Source organism: Urocampus carinirostris, chromosome 10, assembly GCF_059441175.1.
Source record: "Urocampus carinirostris isolate Australia breed hairy pipefish chromosome 10, RoL_Ucar_1.0, whole genome shotgun sequence".
NCBI classification, from domain to species: domain Eukaryota; kingdom Metazoa; phylum Chordata; class Actinopteri; order Syngnathiformes; family Syngnathidae; genus Urocampus; species Urocampus carinirostris.
This window is the reverse complement of record NC_142358.1, coordinates 10,626,151-10,643,001: the sequence shown is the minus strand read 5'-3', so window position 1 is coordinate 10,643,001 and position 16,851 is coordinate 10,626,151. Positions and strand designations below refer to the sequence as shown.

The window sequence follows — 16,851 nt, the reverse complement described above, 5'->3', positions numbered from 1 at the left end:
GCTCTGAAAATGTTGGTCTACTAGTGATCTCAAGAGCCAAGAAGAGATCCGCAAGTTCGAAAGCGTTCTTCATTCAGGCCCCGGTGCTGTGGAATGCTCTTCCCCCTGAGATTTGATCTGCAACCTCAGTAGCAATGTTTAAATCTAAGCTTAAAGCACACTTCTATTCTATAACATATGAATAACCTATATTTTATGTTGACAATATCTGTGTATTATTTGTCATTGCAACATCCATTACAGCCTGCCCATCCTTGAAGGGGGATTACTTCATGTGCAGTCCCTTCTCAAGGTTTCTTCATTTACCTCGTGTTGAGGTTTTTGAGTTTTCCCTTGCCCTCATGCCTGTTTTAGATCAGGGAATGGTGTAATAATAGTTTGTGGTTTGCAATAATCTGTGGTCTGTGCAGCCCTTTGAGACTCTTTGTGATTAAGAGCTATGCAAATAAACATGACTTGACTTGACTTGACTTCATAGTTTCTCCTTTTACTAATTTATTGTTACCTGTCCCTCTCCTAGTATAGAGAAATAGTTTCAGAGTTTCTCTGTTTACTAAGTGAATTCAAAGACACAAGCATACACATCATACATTGTAGGATAGAAAAAGCTGGTGTTCTCAAACACCTTGCAAAATGGCATGTTGATGCTGTCATATTGTTTTTCTATATTGATATAAAAACAAACAAAAAACATAATACTATGAATAAAAAGATAAAATAAGCCGTTGTCTGTTATACATTCACCAAATCTTGTAAATACATAAATGTAGTTTGCCATTTTAAAAAAATACTTATTGCTAAAAATGCAGAGGTACCCTTTGTTTGCACACAAATATTGAAACATACAGCACATTTAGGGGCTAAGCAACATATGGGGAACATTCTTATGAAAGTATACAGGAGCAACATGTTGAAGTATTGATGGGTAAAGAAAAAAAACAGTATAATATAGTGTATGATAAATACTTGGTGTTTCTGTTTTTATGTACTTAAGAAAAGACAAAATAGTTGTAGTTAATTTTGATGCTTGTCACAATGCTTTGCACAAAAGTGACATTCTTTCGTGTTTGAGGGTGCAAACTGAAAATCATTTGACAGTGTAATATGTGGTAGGTTTAAAACCGTAATTTACGGACTAAAAACACCAAATTAGCAAGAAATTTGCAAGAAGGGTTTATAACCTGGTGCACCTTATAGACCGCAGAATATGGCGGATAAGATTGGAAACGCATACAGTATGTATGAGTGTACTACATAGGTTTGATAGTATACAACCATATTTGTGCAATGGTTGATCGATCGCTACATTAAGAGTTAATGTGTTTATTTGTGAATAACCACTGCACATTTTATACACATACGCTATACTCTATATTATTGCTTTGATTAATCAATCGAAAGATGTTGCTAACCAGTCGCACAACATTGTATGCGACGGGAATCAAACCCGGGTCGACGGTAAGAGCGCCGACACTTATCCACTAGATCACCAGTGATACAGATGACATACAAAAATGCATGGAAGTTTCTCATCTCATCTCATCAGCCGTACCGCTTATCCTCATTAGGGTCGCGGGGGGGCTGGAGCCCATCCCAGCCATCTCCGGGCAGTGGGCAGGGGACACCCTGAACTGGTTGCCAGCCAATCGCAGGGCACACAGGGACAGACAACTCATTCGCTCATTCAGACCTAGGGACAATTTGGACCGGCCAATTCACCTGAAATGCATGTTTTTGGAACGTGGGAGGAAACCGGAGTGCCCGGAGGAAACCCACGCAAGCACGGGGAGAACATACAAACTCCGCACAGGAAGTCTGGAGCTGGATTTGAACCCACGACAGGTTCCCATGACATGAACTGTGCCGCACGAGCGCTAACCACTGCGCCGCCGTGCTGCCCGCATGGAAGTTTATCTCACAAAACTATTTTTACTTACTGTGCCAGAAACTAATATTAGAGAAAACAGAAAGATATAAATAAGAATAAAATCCAATTCATCATCAGATACACCAAAGAGTTGTTTCTCGTGTCATGCTTTTTAGCGTTTATTTATATCTTTCAGGACGACTTTCCGTTTTCTCCACTTTCCAACATTTGTTTCTGGTACTGTAAAAATACACCTCCTTCGACTGTGCCCTGGATGAACTTGTTACTTGACAATTCCTCTGCGCACAGTTGACAACAGTTCTTCTCAGGGCCTATGTGCATTTCATTGTTGCTGATTATTGCTTCATTCATCACATGGTTTTTGTAGCAAATGCCTAAATGTTTCCTGCATCGCATATCCATACCCTGTGATTATGACGTGAACTCTAATGCATTTTCATACCTCATTTGTATTATGAGTGATCTAGTATTTTGGTTCCAGCATCTTTTGACTGCTCAATCAGAGCATTGATATATACGGTAAGTGTATAAAATGTGCAAACGTTAATCATCAATAAGTACAGTAGCTCTTAATCTGGTTTGAATTCCATGTGCCTTATATATGACAAATATATGACAAAAGACTAATCTTTTGGTGCGCGCCTTATAATCCGCTTTATAGTTCAGAAAATATGGGAATGCATTTAAAAAAAAAATCAACTTCTTATTTTAACATGAATATGATTTGTCGCTCCCAGCACCACAGGGACGCATGTATTACACCTGTGGTATTATGGGTAACTCTAAAACTTAAAACAAATGAGAGAACCCTTTCTTATCTAAAGTGGATTATACTGTAGATAGCCATCTCGAAGGACCTGTTGTACTAAAATCCCACATGGCAGGTGCTAAATCGAATGCTTACTTTTTCAACACAGTATGAGCAAAATGTCGAAATTTAGGATAGCACTTTAACCGGAAAACGAGTTTGGAGTGATGCATCTGGAAATGTTAGTGGAAAATGCAAACTAACGTGGTTGCAGTTAAATACATCTCCAATTTTTATGAATTTATGTGTTGCTCGTTTTAAAAATTCACAATAGTTTGGCAATGATTACTAACCTTCTTATACATACTTCTTTTCACGAGATTCCATTATTTACACATCACTTTGTGCACAAATATGGTTTGCATAAAGTACTTTATGACTGAGGTAGAATTGAAAATTTTGAGAACGTCATTTGGTGTCAGAAGTTCATTCAAGTTATGAGGAATTAGATGCAAATGTAATTCCTGCATAACACTGATTATAAATGGCAGCAACTAACTGACACAGTGTGGTCAAACTGACCAATTTCTACATGATTCCCAAAAAATGGACGGATATTGGATATGTATTGAAAGGTGATTTTGTGTGACTCCTCATTGAGTGGCTTTAAGTCAGCCCTGAGTTAATTTTCAAAGAGTAAGAAAATGAATTGATGTGTTTTAAGTGTGGACAATGTCACTTAAAATGATGAACATTGTTAATTCGATTGTCGTGTTTTTTTTCTGGGGTTTTTTCATAGCTCAGGGCTATTGCTTGAGGCTTTGGCACGGTATAGATAAACTGCTACATAGAGTTTCTCCCTTTACTAAGTTATTGTTCCTCATCCCTTCCCCTGGTAGGGATAAACTCTTTCATAGAGTTTCTACTTTCACTAAGTTGTTATTATTGAGTCCATGTGATGGTCTGCTTCTCATGCCCTCAGTCCCTCCTCGTGAAGTTTCTTTAAAGAAGAAACGTGGACAACACACAAACATCATAATACTTTTGTACTCCCTGCGAAAGTTCTGGTTCAATAGGCCATATATGACAGCATTTAGGCAACTGTTGAAGTAAGCCATGAAATAGCTGACAACAAAGAGCCACTCGGGTATGCGAGGTACCACATCTTCCGGGTTAATGGCAACGGCTAGCCCAATGAAGTTGAGCGGCCCCCAACAAATAGCAAAAAGCGCAAACACGACAAACATGGTAATGAAGTTCCTCAAGTCGCTGGGTTTGATCCAAGGACGTACCTCCGATTTCACCTTGCGCCTTACCTGGATGAACAAAACCCATATCCTCATGTAACAGAAAGTCACCACAGAAATGGGAACGAAGAAATGGATGACCACTACTGAGATTGTGTAAGTAGTGCTGACAGTTTGCGTGAACGTGCATGAGTAGACACGGGGATCGTACTGCAAAGAACCAAAGAAAAGATTGGGTACAATGGCCGTTAATGTAAGGACCCAGATGAGTGTGACCAGCAGCAGCGTGTTCCGTGTACTATACAACTTGTCGTATTTGAAGTTGTGGCAGATGTAACAGTAGCGGTTGATGGCGATGCCCGTAATGTTGAAGATGGAGCCGATGACGCTCAAACCCATCAGGAAGCCGCTCACCTGAAAGGGGTGACATTTAGACAAATGCATTAAAGACAATAAATTGACATTAAAAAAAAGGTAGCAGGCTACAAATGGTGTCCGCACCCTATTTTTTACGCCACTCACAATGTTCTTTAAATGCCTAGTGGTGTAAATGGTATGTTTTGTATTCTATTTTTGATCTTCTTGTCTTACCGTAGTCAAACATGGCATCCGGTTCTTGCGGTGTTTGTCCCGCCCAGCTTGCACTGTGATTAAACGGCTGGGTAAAATGTGACATTGACCAGCATTGCGATTTCCCCACGTTGAGCATTTTTCAACTCATGCTTTGTGGGTGTGATTTGTTTGTTGCGTGTTTGCTTTTCTTTTGAGTTAATGCAGCAGTATTTCTGTAGTGGTATTAATGTAGTATTGTTTGAAAGTTTCTCTTCTTCGACACTGCTTGCAGACCTTGTTAATGATCCTGGTGATTGGAATCACCTGAGTTCAAGAGAAACCCCCAAAAACATGCAGGACAAGTGGCCCTCTGCTTTATACCATTAAATGTCTAAAATCTCGATTTACCCTGTGTATAAAACATAAAGATTTCTTCTTGCCGCCCCTCGTGTATTGCTAGTGTGTACCTTGCACTGAGTGTCCCCCAATGACCAGCCATCATGGAAGATAGCATACAACACCAGGGGATAAGGGTAGAATGCTACCATCAAGTCGGCGAAGGCCAGGCTCACCACAAACGCATTTCCTATTCCAAGACAGAAAGAAAATTAAAAGTATCATATTTGTTAAGTCTCGAAAACTGTGTGGTTCAGCTTGGGTCCATCCTGCAACAATAAAGAGATCAGAGACAAACACGAGTACACAAGTTGGTGGCAGTTTTATGCTGCTCTGTCCTCACGACTACAAGATCAATATGGATTCCTGCTCTACCAGAATTCTGGACTGAGATTTTCCATCTCAAGCAGCTTGAAAAGTTTCTAGTAAGTATCTCAGACGACTGACGTAAGGTAAGTGCCGCGCACAATTGTTCATCGTCGTAACCTCTGCCGAACGCCAGTGAAGGAGCAACCCCTCTGCTCCCCGGCTGCTAAGACCCTGCTTGGCTTCCAACTGCTCACAAGTAAGTTTAGGTTGTTGTAAAGGTTGTTCCTGCTACCCTAGGCATGTAGCCCTTCTAGAGGGAAGTGTCCCTGAGGTAGAGCAGTATAAAAGGAGAACGTGAAGTGCCACGGACGTTGTAATGTATTGCTCTCTGGTCTCCTGATGTCTCGCATTAAAAGTGGGCAGCTGGTTTAAAATGCACCTGTGAGACTATTTACTACAAGAAATTTTGACCTTATCAATCCTATATTAGCTGTTGGCTCCCAGTCCGCATAAGATGTGATTTTAAGGTCCACCTACTAACATACAGTTGTTTGCATGGACTTGCCCCCTCTTATCTTTCAGATTTTATTTACCCCAATGTGCCTGCACAGAGCCTCTGCTTGGAAAATGCTTGTCTACTTGTGACTTCGAGAGCTACGAAACAGTCTCAAGAGCATTCTCCAACCGGGCCCCGGTGCTGTGGAATGCCCTGCCTCCGGAGGTAAGATCTGCAACCTCAATGTTTTTAACTCTGTACTTAAGACCCACTTCTATTCAGTAGCTTATGCTTGATGCCCACATCATACTTTTCTTTTCCTGTCTTTTTACGACTGCCTGGCTTTTGGTGATACGAGGGAGAAGGACGATTCGAGATGAGTCAGGAACCTGGACCTGAAGCACGTCAATGTCTGCATCGACCAGCAGGCAGAGATGGGAAGCTGTGCGGTTGCTGTCATGCATTTTCTGGACAATTTTTTACACCTTTTTCACCTCACCCTGAAAGGGGGTTGCCATTTCTAAGGCCTCTTCTCAAGGATTCTTATTTTTCTCACGTTGAGGTTTTTTAGTTTTTTTCTTGCCCGCATGTTAGTTTAAGATCAGGGGAGGGTTTAGTTGTAACCTGCTCAGTCCTAAAAGAGAATTTGGCTATACAAAAGTAGTGCATGGCGACAAGTTGTTGACTGAGCGAGTCGGGGCCTGAAAAAAACACTTTCGATTCCGTGAAAAACATCACGTGATGTTTTTCAGCACAGTGTAAAGCCCAGCGTTTCTTGAACGAACTTTGAACATGGCTTGAATGAATGAACGGAAGCAATAAAGTATGTTCCCTTTCCGCCATATTTCTGTCTCTGCGTATATTTTGGGGCGACGCCCAACAACGTCCTCTCCAAAATCAGGAGTCTGCATTACTCTCTGTATTAATCAGCTTCTGTCTCCCCCTTTCACCTTTATCCTATTTTTTATTTATACTTTTGCATTGCCCCATTACCATTCTTGAATTATAATTTTCATCAAACTAATTCAATGACTGTTTAGCATGTCCGCCTCACTGTTCGGAGATCCCAGGTTTGACTTCAGTTACCACACTCCCTGTGCAAAGATTGCATGTTCTCACCCACGCATGTTTTGTTCAGAGACTCCGGATTCTTCCCACATTTCCCCAAAAAATGTAGGGCAGTTTGATTGGTTTCTTTATATTGTTCCTAGGAATGGATGCTTGTGTGAATGGTTGTATATCTATGTGTGTCCTGTGATTGGCTGGCTTTATTTAGGCCCGATCGTAAAGGATCCAAACGTGGACAGGCAAGCAAAGTTGAGAGCTTCATTAGGGGTAAAGGAAAATGGTGAAGAAACAGGTAACACAAAACACGGCTGGTAGTATGTAAAAAGTCTTTTGAGGTCAAAGTCTAGGCATAAATTAAGCACGGGCAGGCGGACACAGCATTAATAAGTTGAGCAACGACATACTTCTGGCAATAACATTTAAAAAAATCACCAGAAGAATGCATAGTTGAATTTTCATAGAGGTAACGATATACCATATTTTCATGACTACAAGGCGGAGTGAGGTCGTAAAGATCTCAACATCAAGACAAATCCATACAAATTGTTTCATCATAACCCCAAAAATCCCCTGCATAGCACTTTTCTAGTGTTTTTCTGTATATTCTTGTGTTTTGTAGTTTATTTGTTGTTGCACTAAAAGTCAACATTTTTAATAGACATTTTGTTTTGTCATACAATATTCCAGTTTAGAGTTGATTAATTAAAAAAATGTTTAAATCAGTTAAAAGGTCACAGAAGATTGAAAAAGAAAATGTCATCATAAGCTAGAAGAAACATAAATATGTTTAAAAACATATTCCTTTATTTTGTGCAGAATATTACATTGAAATTAGTAATATACTGAACATATTGTCTTCTTTTTTTCTCTGTTCCTTTTATGTTTTGTTTTTTTGTTTTTTTCTATCTTTTTATTTTGTTACTTCTTCCTCTTTTTCTTATTTACCTCCTGCTTCTTTACTTCTTCTTTTTCTCTTTTTCCTTATTTTGTCCGTTTGTCCCAAATAATTCCTGCCACGAGCTAAGATGTGATCCGAAGTCAAGCTTTATTCTTCAAGGTACATTGCGCACAAAACTAACATGCTTTCAAGCTCCAACCAAAACCCTACCTTAGCTCAGACAAAAAAATAAATCAATAAAAATAAATAAAATAACCCGAGCTCCAACCAGAATCCTTACTCTAGCTCCAACCAAATGCCTAGTCCTGACCGTAGCTTGAACCCCTAACCATAATCCAAGCTTCAATCAGAACGCTAATACTAGCTCCAACCAAAACGAACCGTAGCTTTGACCAAAAGCCTAGACCTGACCCCAACCAGAACCCTTGGATTGACTGCACCTTAACAGTTGCGAAACCAGCGATCTGGATTGATGTTAGCTCCAACCCTAGCCTAAACTCCAACCAAAACCCGATTGTCACTCTTTGGTGGAAGGTAGCGTACCATCCATCCACAATCGGGATGTGGGGGTGCTGGAGCCCATCCAAGCCATCCACAGGCAGTGGGCAGGGGACACCCTGAACTGGTTGCCTACAAGTTGCAGGGCACACAGGGATAGGCAACCATTTACATGCTCACTCATAGCCAGGGACAATTTGGAGGGACCAATCATTCACCCAGGCATGTTTTCGGAATGTGGGAACCCGGAGGAACCCCACACAGGCACGGGAAGAACATGCAATTTTTGCATTGGAAGGCCGGTAGCTGGATTTGAATCCTGGACCTCGGCACCATGACCCACTTACCACTCGTCAAGTGTCGCCCGGTAGTGTACCAGATCCCAACAGTTACTGTATTGCCAGTCCATGCACGGCCCTCTCTAGTTTTCAATTTTCCTCACTGTACTTGAATGCCACCATCAATCACTGCTGACCTTTATAATCCAAAATTGTTTCTTCCAACAGAGGTGAGCAGAAGCTCATCTCGCCCACAACCGGCTTCCATTTGAGCAAAATGGAAGAGTTGTAGGTTTTAGTGGAGGTGTGGGACAGAATAAGTGTAATACAGAACATGATGGAGAGAGTAAAAGATGGGAAACGATAGATAATATAATGGATGGGGGAGTTAAAATATGTGTAATCGGTGTGAAAACGGGAAGATAGTGGAATAGGAGGGGATTTATTGGGACATGAAAAGAGGGGCTTTAGAGCTTGGATAAGGACACGCTAGGTCGTTGTGACATTTATGTGGCCTAAGCGGCAGAACATCCATAGTAAAGCCTGGCACGTTAGCGGTTGATTCTCCCAGTGGGCTTGTCTTGGAAGGTGACCCTCGGGCTGATCATTTTCTTGAGCATGGAAAATAAGTTTGGCTCCACTGATGTGTGACTTCCTTTAAACAACCCGGTAATGCATATTTGCTGGATTGACTGATAAATGATATCAGCATATACTGTGTTCGCTTAATGCTATCCGATTTTAAGGCAGCGTGCCCAGACTAAATGGAAAGTATATATAAATAAAGTAAATTCCTGTTGTTGGTTGTCAGGGCCTGCAAGGCCTTCTCTGCTGACCTAAAAATAGATAAGTCATTTGAGCTTAATTACAAATTATTAATCAATACTTTAAATAATTCCAAAATGTCTTTCAGCTTTCTTTTCATTGCTTCTCCCTGGTTGTGCTGCTTCCAGATGTGTGTTTTCATATTTAAGCATTCAACCAATCACATATCAGCCACTAGTTGTTGCTAGGCTCAGAAATGTACCTCGAGACCTTCACAAAAATCCTGAAGTCCGGGTACAGTATCAATAATGTTTGATAAAGCTGTAGTTATAGCCAATACGCTCCCAAGTTGGAGACTGAGTGCCTGCTAGCGGGTTGCACATATTATGATTGGCTAAAGGGCAGTAATACACCAAAGCGATTGTGCCAGCAGCCATTAAATTTATAAATGAAAGAGCTGTGCAAGGAAATGTGTTGTTGTGTTTATCTAATAGTGAAAGGTTGGAAAATTCCGAAGTGACCAAGCCTTTCAGCCCAAAGCTAAAGATCATACTCTGGGAGGCCATTTGAAAAAAAAATCATTCTTGGTCTCACCTATAACATACTCTCACACATTCACAAATATATTCTAATAAAGACACAGTTGTACTTATGCATAAAGACTATTATACTCTTACACAATACTTTAATCTCTCACACTGACCACTATTCTCTCATTCGCACACCACTTCACTCTCTCACACATATTACTATACTCTTATACACATATTACTATATTCTCTATAATGCATACCACTACTCTCTCATACAGATAATACTATAGTCTCTCACTCATATTACTATACTCTCGTAAACACTCTACTATACTCTCTCACACATATTAGTATGCTCTCATGCACACACTACTATGCATTCACACACATTCTACCACACTCTCCCACATATACTACTATACTCTCTTACATATACTACAATACTAGGAGCAACTCCAGTTTTACATCGAACTGTGCAACTATACACACAAAGGTCTGTGTTTATCTCCTTGGCTACCAAAAGTAACCAAAGTGAAAAAACAGTGAGAGGTGAGAAGTTAATAGTAGTATGTGGGTGGGATTATAGTAATATGTGTTTAAAAGCATAGTATTGTGTAAGAGAGAATAGAATTATGTGTGAGAGGGAATAGTAGTGTGTATGAGAGTATAATAGTATGTGCGAGAAAGTATAGTATTGTGTATGAGAGTAAAAGTGTTTCTGCATGGGTATGACTGTGTCTGTGTAAGTATAGTTGTGTCTGTATAAGTATAGTTGTGAATGTGTGAGAGTATAATGTTATAATGAGAGCAAGTATGATTTACTTCTCTAACGGCCTCTCATGCTATTCAAAGGAATCATAAATGATACCAGAAAAGTGGGGCTAGAGCTGGATTTTCTTATAAATAAATTAAATGCAAAATTTTGGAGCAGTAAGATGAATGAGAGGGGGAATGGTTAGAACAAGGTTATGAGGAAGGATCATTCAATGTTTACATCACTCCACTTGCATCAACTTATTTAACTACAGCGACCTCAATGCCTTCAAAATTCATATGCCAGATGTTCTATATTGAACACACTCATCAGTCTCTGATGAATAGGTAATGTGTTTGCGTTGGCTACTTGATACATCACTGTGAGTGAAGCGTCAGCATTTAGAAAATTGTCAACTAGGATCAGTTTCAGCAAATTTGTTTTATATGGCTCTGCGGTTTGTAATGTAGGGAAGCAGAAATTCTCCATCAATCTCTTTAGCAGACTCAAGGTGACCTTTAGTATTTATATCCACGCACACACCGAGTTTGGAGTTGACATTCTTTTACTTATACGACCAGTCTCAGAAAGTGTGGATCCGGACCCAGAGCCACACTGAGATTGATGTCCTTGCTCTACAGCAAACATTTAATAAACATAAACACTTGACTTTTAATACCAAGCAACTTTAGAATCAATCAACATAGGATACCTGAAAAAATGCAATTTATTAACTCTTCAGTCCTAAAAATAACCTTTAAAATAAACTTTTGACTCTTTAACTACAATTCAACTTAAACCAATTTAGTCTGAAACTAACTTCAAAGAGCCAGCCCATAGATCATTACATCCGTGAACGACACATCATAGAAGTTTATGCCGACCAGAATTTTAGCCGAAATACAGTATGTCATTAGCTTTTGTACAAGGAGTCCTCGATAACAAAACATTGCCGTCATAAATTTATTTTACAGTTTCAGGTACTTCATGCTCCGGCATCATAACCTCACAACTTCATTTTGTTTAAACAGCAGTTCAGAAAGTCAGCAGCGAGCGCGGTTCAATGAGAAATCAAACTGAAGAGGGACCTTGGTAGCGGGTCAAAAGAAGGAACAAAGAAACTGAGTGAGTCCATACAGTATATTGAATTGAATTGACTTTACTGTCATTAATAAGAATGTAGTGAAATACTGTATGGAACAAGATTAGACATGAAACTCCCTTAATAAAGACTTAGAAGAGAAAATAAAAAATACTGAAAGGAGAAATAGACAAAAATATTGACAACATAGTGCTTAGAGGCTGGTTTTAATGATCGTTCAATGACAAAAAAGAGCATCATAATGCAATGAAAAGTAAGTAGTGCGATAACATTAAGCAGCAACACAAATTTCCAAATAAGTCGCTATATAAATGTTTTAAAACGTTTTCGTGCTTGTTTATGGTGGTGATGGACCTGCAGAAGAAATTTGTCCTTGTTTTAGGGAACCAAGGGCAACAGGTCAAAGAGGTGGTGGCCGGGGTGAGAAGAGTCCTTTATAATGTTGATGGATCTGCTGTGACACCGCAAAATGATAAGAAAGTGTAGGACAGGGATATATGCAATGTTTGTCTTTTAGCATATTGAGTGTTACAAAGTGTGAAGAAATATATCAAAAATGTATATGGCCAATTAAACAAACAATACAATAAGATGACGATTAACGTAATGTAATGCTCGTGAGAGGGGGTAAGTTTTACTGAACTTTTATAATTCCTAACCCATTTCCACCAGGTATTTCATTTCGAGTGTGTGATGGGAGTTGTATTTTTAGATGCAAAAATTGAGAAATATTGTTTCGAGGTCATTTTAATTCTATACCTACCTTGCGTTACCTACATATTTTGATAATATTTTGGGGTTTTTAACTGGAAATATCTGTCTAAATATCGGTGACTCCAATGCTGTCAAAATTTGTAATCTTTTTCGTAACTTTAAAGACCACATTCGTTTATTGAGGTAAGTTAAGAAACGTTAGCTTTTAATTGATTCCCCACCAAAATTTACAAAATGCTATTTTTGTTTAGCCCGCTGGGAACTGAGATATGTCTACCCCAAGTAGTCACTTAGTCGTTATCATGGCAACCTTTTGACATTAAAAAATGATAGATTTTATCGCGCATTCCCTTTTAACACGCAAAACACAATCCATCTCCAGTATATTAAAAAAACAACACCATTTGTTTATTTAAAACCAGAAGTAGTTAACTTTTACCAAAACGGAAATCTAATGCAATCGTACTAAATACTAAGTCTCACTTCAAATCTATTTTTTCCGCAAGGTTTGCATTCCAAAATACGTCCCACAAAGGTCTAATTCTTATAACAAAGAAAACACAAACTATCTATATTCATTGGAAAACGTTAAGAATGTGTCCTGTTTTGTCCTACAGAAACCCTATATTTTTCCATTATCAAATATTTTTAAAAAAGCACCAGGGAGCCACTATGGAGTGCCAAAAATCCGTTTGTGGCGCCTAAACATTTTTCAGCTGGTTGAGAAGTCGAACTTTGCTGGCGATAGAGGGTGTCTTCCTCTTCTCTGGTAGATCCTGACTTTTTTGTTTACATGATGGCTTTTCGAGACAGCCAATGATTTTATACAAGATTTATTCTAATTTTAGCTAACATTATAATTTATGTTTGATGATTGCATCTGGAATTGTTTTTATAGATTGTTTTTTTTTTCAATTTCAAGAAAATGTAACGTTATTTTTAAATCTTTGCTGGGTTGCACCTGAATAAACACCATACAGGTTTTTTTCACTGAATGATAATTTATAATGCTTTTTGGGTGGACCTAGGTGACGGCAAGCGAGAACTGAGGCAGGGGTGCTCAAAATGATGATGGTATTTAATGACACACCCTGGAAGAAAGTAACAAACAAAAAGGAGGTCACAAAACAAATAACTTGTCCAAACAAAATCAAACCTGACAATAACCAAACCAGAAACAAAGAATGCAAAAGCTTTTCAGTTAAACACAGAGTGCTTTCTGAGCAGTCAATATAAAGCCTTGGAATAATTAGCGTGTGGAGATTGGACTCCACACCTGGTTGGCGCCCCCTGGGGAGGGTGGTGTGCCGGTTCCGAAAATACCATTATTCACGCCGCTTATCCTCACCAGGGTCGAGGGGGTGCTGGAGCCCACCCCAGGTATTTTCGGGCATTCACTTGCTCATTCACACCCAGGGACAATTTGGACCAACCAATTAACCTGCCATGCATTTTTGGGGAAGATGGGAAAAATTCAGAGTGCCTGGAGGAAACCCACACAGGCATGGGAGCAACACGCAAACTCTGCGTGAGGAGAATGCGGTAACTGGAATTGAACCCTTGACCTCCCCCTTATGGGGCTACGCGCTAACCACCCAGCTGTGCCGCCCAGATCTGAAAATCATTGCTGTAAAATTACATTTTTAATTAACTTGTGCGCACCCCATAACAGGGAGTCAAAAATATCGAGAAAAATAACTAATAGGCTCAAACTCCAATTAAAAATGTGCTTTTATTTCTATGAAGACAAAATCTGTTTGTGTTTAGTACAGTAGTGCTAAGTGCACTTTAGAAAACATTTTATTTTTGACTAATTTTGATTTTACTTGCATTAGAGCTATCTTTCAAGAAATTTGAGAAATCTTTAGGGTGGGCATAAAAAGAGGCTCAAGTAAAATGATATTGCAATTACACATAGACATAGAACCAATGGAGTCTCATGGTATCTAAAAAAAAAATCTATAGGAACAGAAGGAATGCTGACCAATGCAGAAAGTACTAAGATCGATTTACCGCATTATGGATCCCATAATTTTGTTAAAATTAATTAATGGTGCACAGATAATAGAAATGATCCTTTTTCATTGGCCAACTAGATGATGGATCAAAATATAAAACATATCTGAAAATAAACTAGATTAACTAATAGTTTTGGTAGATGACTTAGACTTACATGCACATTTCTTAATAAAAGCGTACATTCAATATAAATGAGGATAGAGGAACAGGAGCTAGTATTTAGTTATTCACACCGTTATTGCCTTACAGTATACAGCATATAATCATTCATTGTTCACGAATCTCTTAACCGCCTGGGTTATCAGGGCACCACTCATTGTGATGGGTCTTGGGCAAAGTACAGCCTGCCGGCACTCATCCCTCTCCAGGCTGTGGTTATGGCGTAGGGGTTAGCTCCCCACATTAAACAGGGTTTCCATGGTCACCACTAGTAGGAACAGCCTCCTGATCTAACTCATATACAGTACCTCCATCATCTGGTCTCCGTTGTTTTTCGGTGTTCTCTAGCATTACCCCACTCTTTAGAGGTGAGCCGTACCTCGGCATTGAAAGGCAGCTACAAGTGACATTACTAATGGTGAGTTGGTGGGTGGATCCCTTACAATTAGGGTTGTAGGGGTACCATTTCTTGTTGTGTGTCTTGGGCAAGTAAGATCTGGTGGCGCTCATCCCTCCAAGGCCAACAAATGTTTCCACCTGGTCTCGAACCAGGGACCTTTCGCATGTTGGGCGATTGAGCCAGGCACTACACAACATAAACACTACTAATGCCAGATCTTAGAGTGATTTCCTACTCGTCCCTGTTTTCTTTTAGTGTAACCTGAAAATAATGAAAGTAATAAAAGGCTTGTTTCAAGTAGTCCAAACGCCAATCCAAATAGTTTATTATTACTTGGTACTTGAGATATGAGCTGATCGAGACTGTGATCATGACTTAAGATGGTGGTAGAGAGTAGCAACATTTCACGTTGCGGACACCACCTTTGAAGGCTCAGAGGCTCTGTGTGTGACTTTGCGTTTCATATATTTTTGCATTTATATTCAAATGATTTATTCATTTAACTTAATACATAACTATGAAATGATTCCTTTAAAAATACAAAGTAAACGGTTTAAAATAAGATAACATATATCCAAGTAAATAATGAAATAAAAAAAATTCTTTAAAAATGCATTCATGGATCACGGATCCCTTAACAACTTAGGTCATCGGGCACCACTCACTGTGGTGTGCCTTGGGCAAGTACTGCCTGATCGCGCCCAGCCCTCTTATCTCAATTTAATTTTTAGCCACTTTAAGAATAGAATAGAATATACCTTTATTGTCATTGTTACAAAATGGGTTAACATATTGTGACAACGAAATTGGGCATGACACTCCAGTTCACACATTAACAGAGAGGTAAAAAAAAACAGAAGATAAAGGAACAGAAAAGATAAGGTTATAAAACAAGGAGTAAATGTTTTGAAAAAAATCTGTGTAAAGAGCAAGTAGGAAACTGTTCAGTAAAACGTAATATTCTAATGAATGAAACACATCTCATTCAGTTTTCCATCCAAATTAATACAAAAGAACGTTTATTTCTCAGCCAGTGGCAAGTGGGTGTTTGTTGAAACGAGCACGCACGTGCAGGCTTGTAAAAACAATTGCCCTGCTTACCCGGATTTTGGAGTTTCCGGTTCTTCGCCACAGAGATGATGACCAGCACGTTCCCCAACACGTCCACCACCGTGGTGAAGATCAGCACGCTGGCCAGCGCTGCAACTGCCCAAGAAGGACGCACACTTCCTCGGCTCGGGTCCTGCCCCTGCTTAGTTTGATTCTTCATTAACGAGGCATCCTCTGGCATGTCCATATTCCCCCCCGCATGTCCTTCTCCCCACCCTGTTGTATCTTCAATCCACTGCTTGCACGACTGCTCTGATCATCTTCCTTATATACGCGTTTAGTGCCTCCGTCATTCATACCCGCTCCGCCGGCTGAAGGATGGTTATCGCACAGCGGAAAGCGACCGCCCGAGACCCATGTGCGCTCGAGGGATCATTGTGCTGATAGTGAAGATGCAGCTTGCTGGACCAGTGTCTTATGCTTTGCTTCTCAAAAGCTGCTGCTCCTCATTTCTCTTCATTTTCGTGTCCTCTAAACTACCGCTAAACCCTCCAACCCCCTTTCCCAGTCCCCGAGAGACTAGGGGCAATTTACTGAATCGGATTTAGATTGTTTCCAGTCCAGGGACTAACAAGTTACAAAGAAACACATTTCTGGACTGCAATTGTTTTTCTAGGTAATGAGTACAGTGACACATTTTATAACATTTTGTAATTCTATTGTCGTGACTACTTTGTGCATTACTCTGATACAATGCTTATAAATGCAGACCATGAATTACAGTGTACTCCGACTGTTGAGGACTATCGCTTCACTTATTCATACTGTATATTTCCCTCAGTCCTCTAGAGGCAATCTCTGAAGGGTGTTTATATTTAACTACAAAGTGGCGCCGTCTATAGCACAGAGGAGAACGCTGGATTTCTTCTCATGTAGATTTTCTACCTGCCGCTTTCTCTCAACCAAGACAAATTTCA

At 39.7% G+C, this 16,851-nt stretch overlaps 1 protein-coding gene across 1 annotated transcript; it reads right to left on the bottom strand.

Moving 5' to 3' along the window:
- Positions 1 to 3,547: 3,547 nt before the first annotated feature.
- Positions 3,548 to 16,121, bottom strand: LOC148357677 (melatonin receptor type 1B-B-like). Its single transcript, XM_088345029.1, has 3 exons — positions 15,926 to 16,121; positions 4,903 to 5,021; positions 3,548 to 4,297 (listed from the first exon to the last, which is right to left on the bottom strand). Exons 1-3 carry the CDS (start codon positions 16,119 to 16,121, stop codon positions 3,548 to 3,550), a joined length of 1,065 nt encoding a protein of 354 aa, XP_088201155.1.
- Between the last annotated feature and the right edge of the window lie 730 nt (positions 16,122 to 16,851).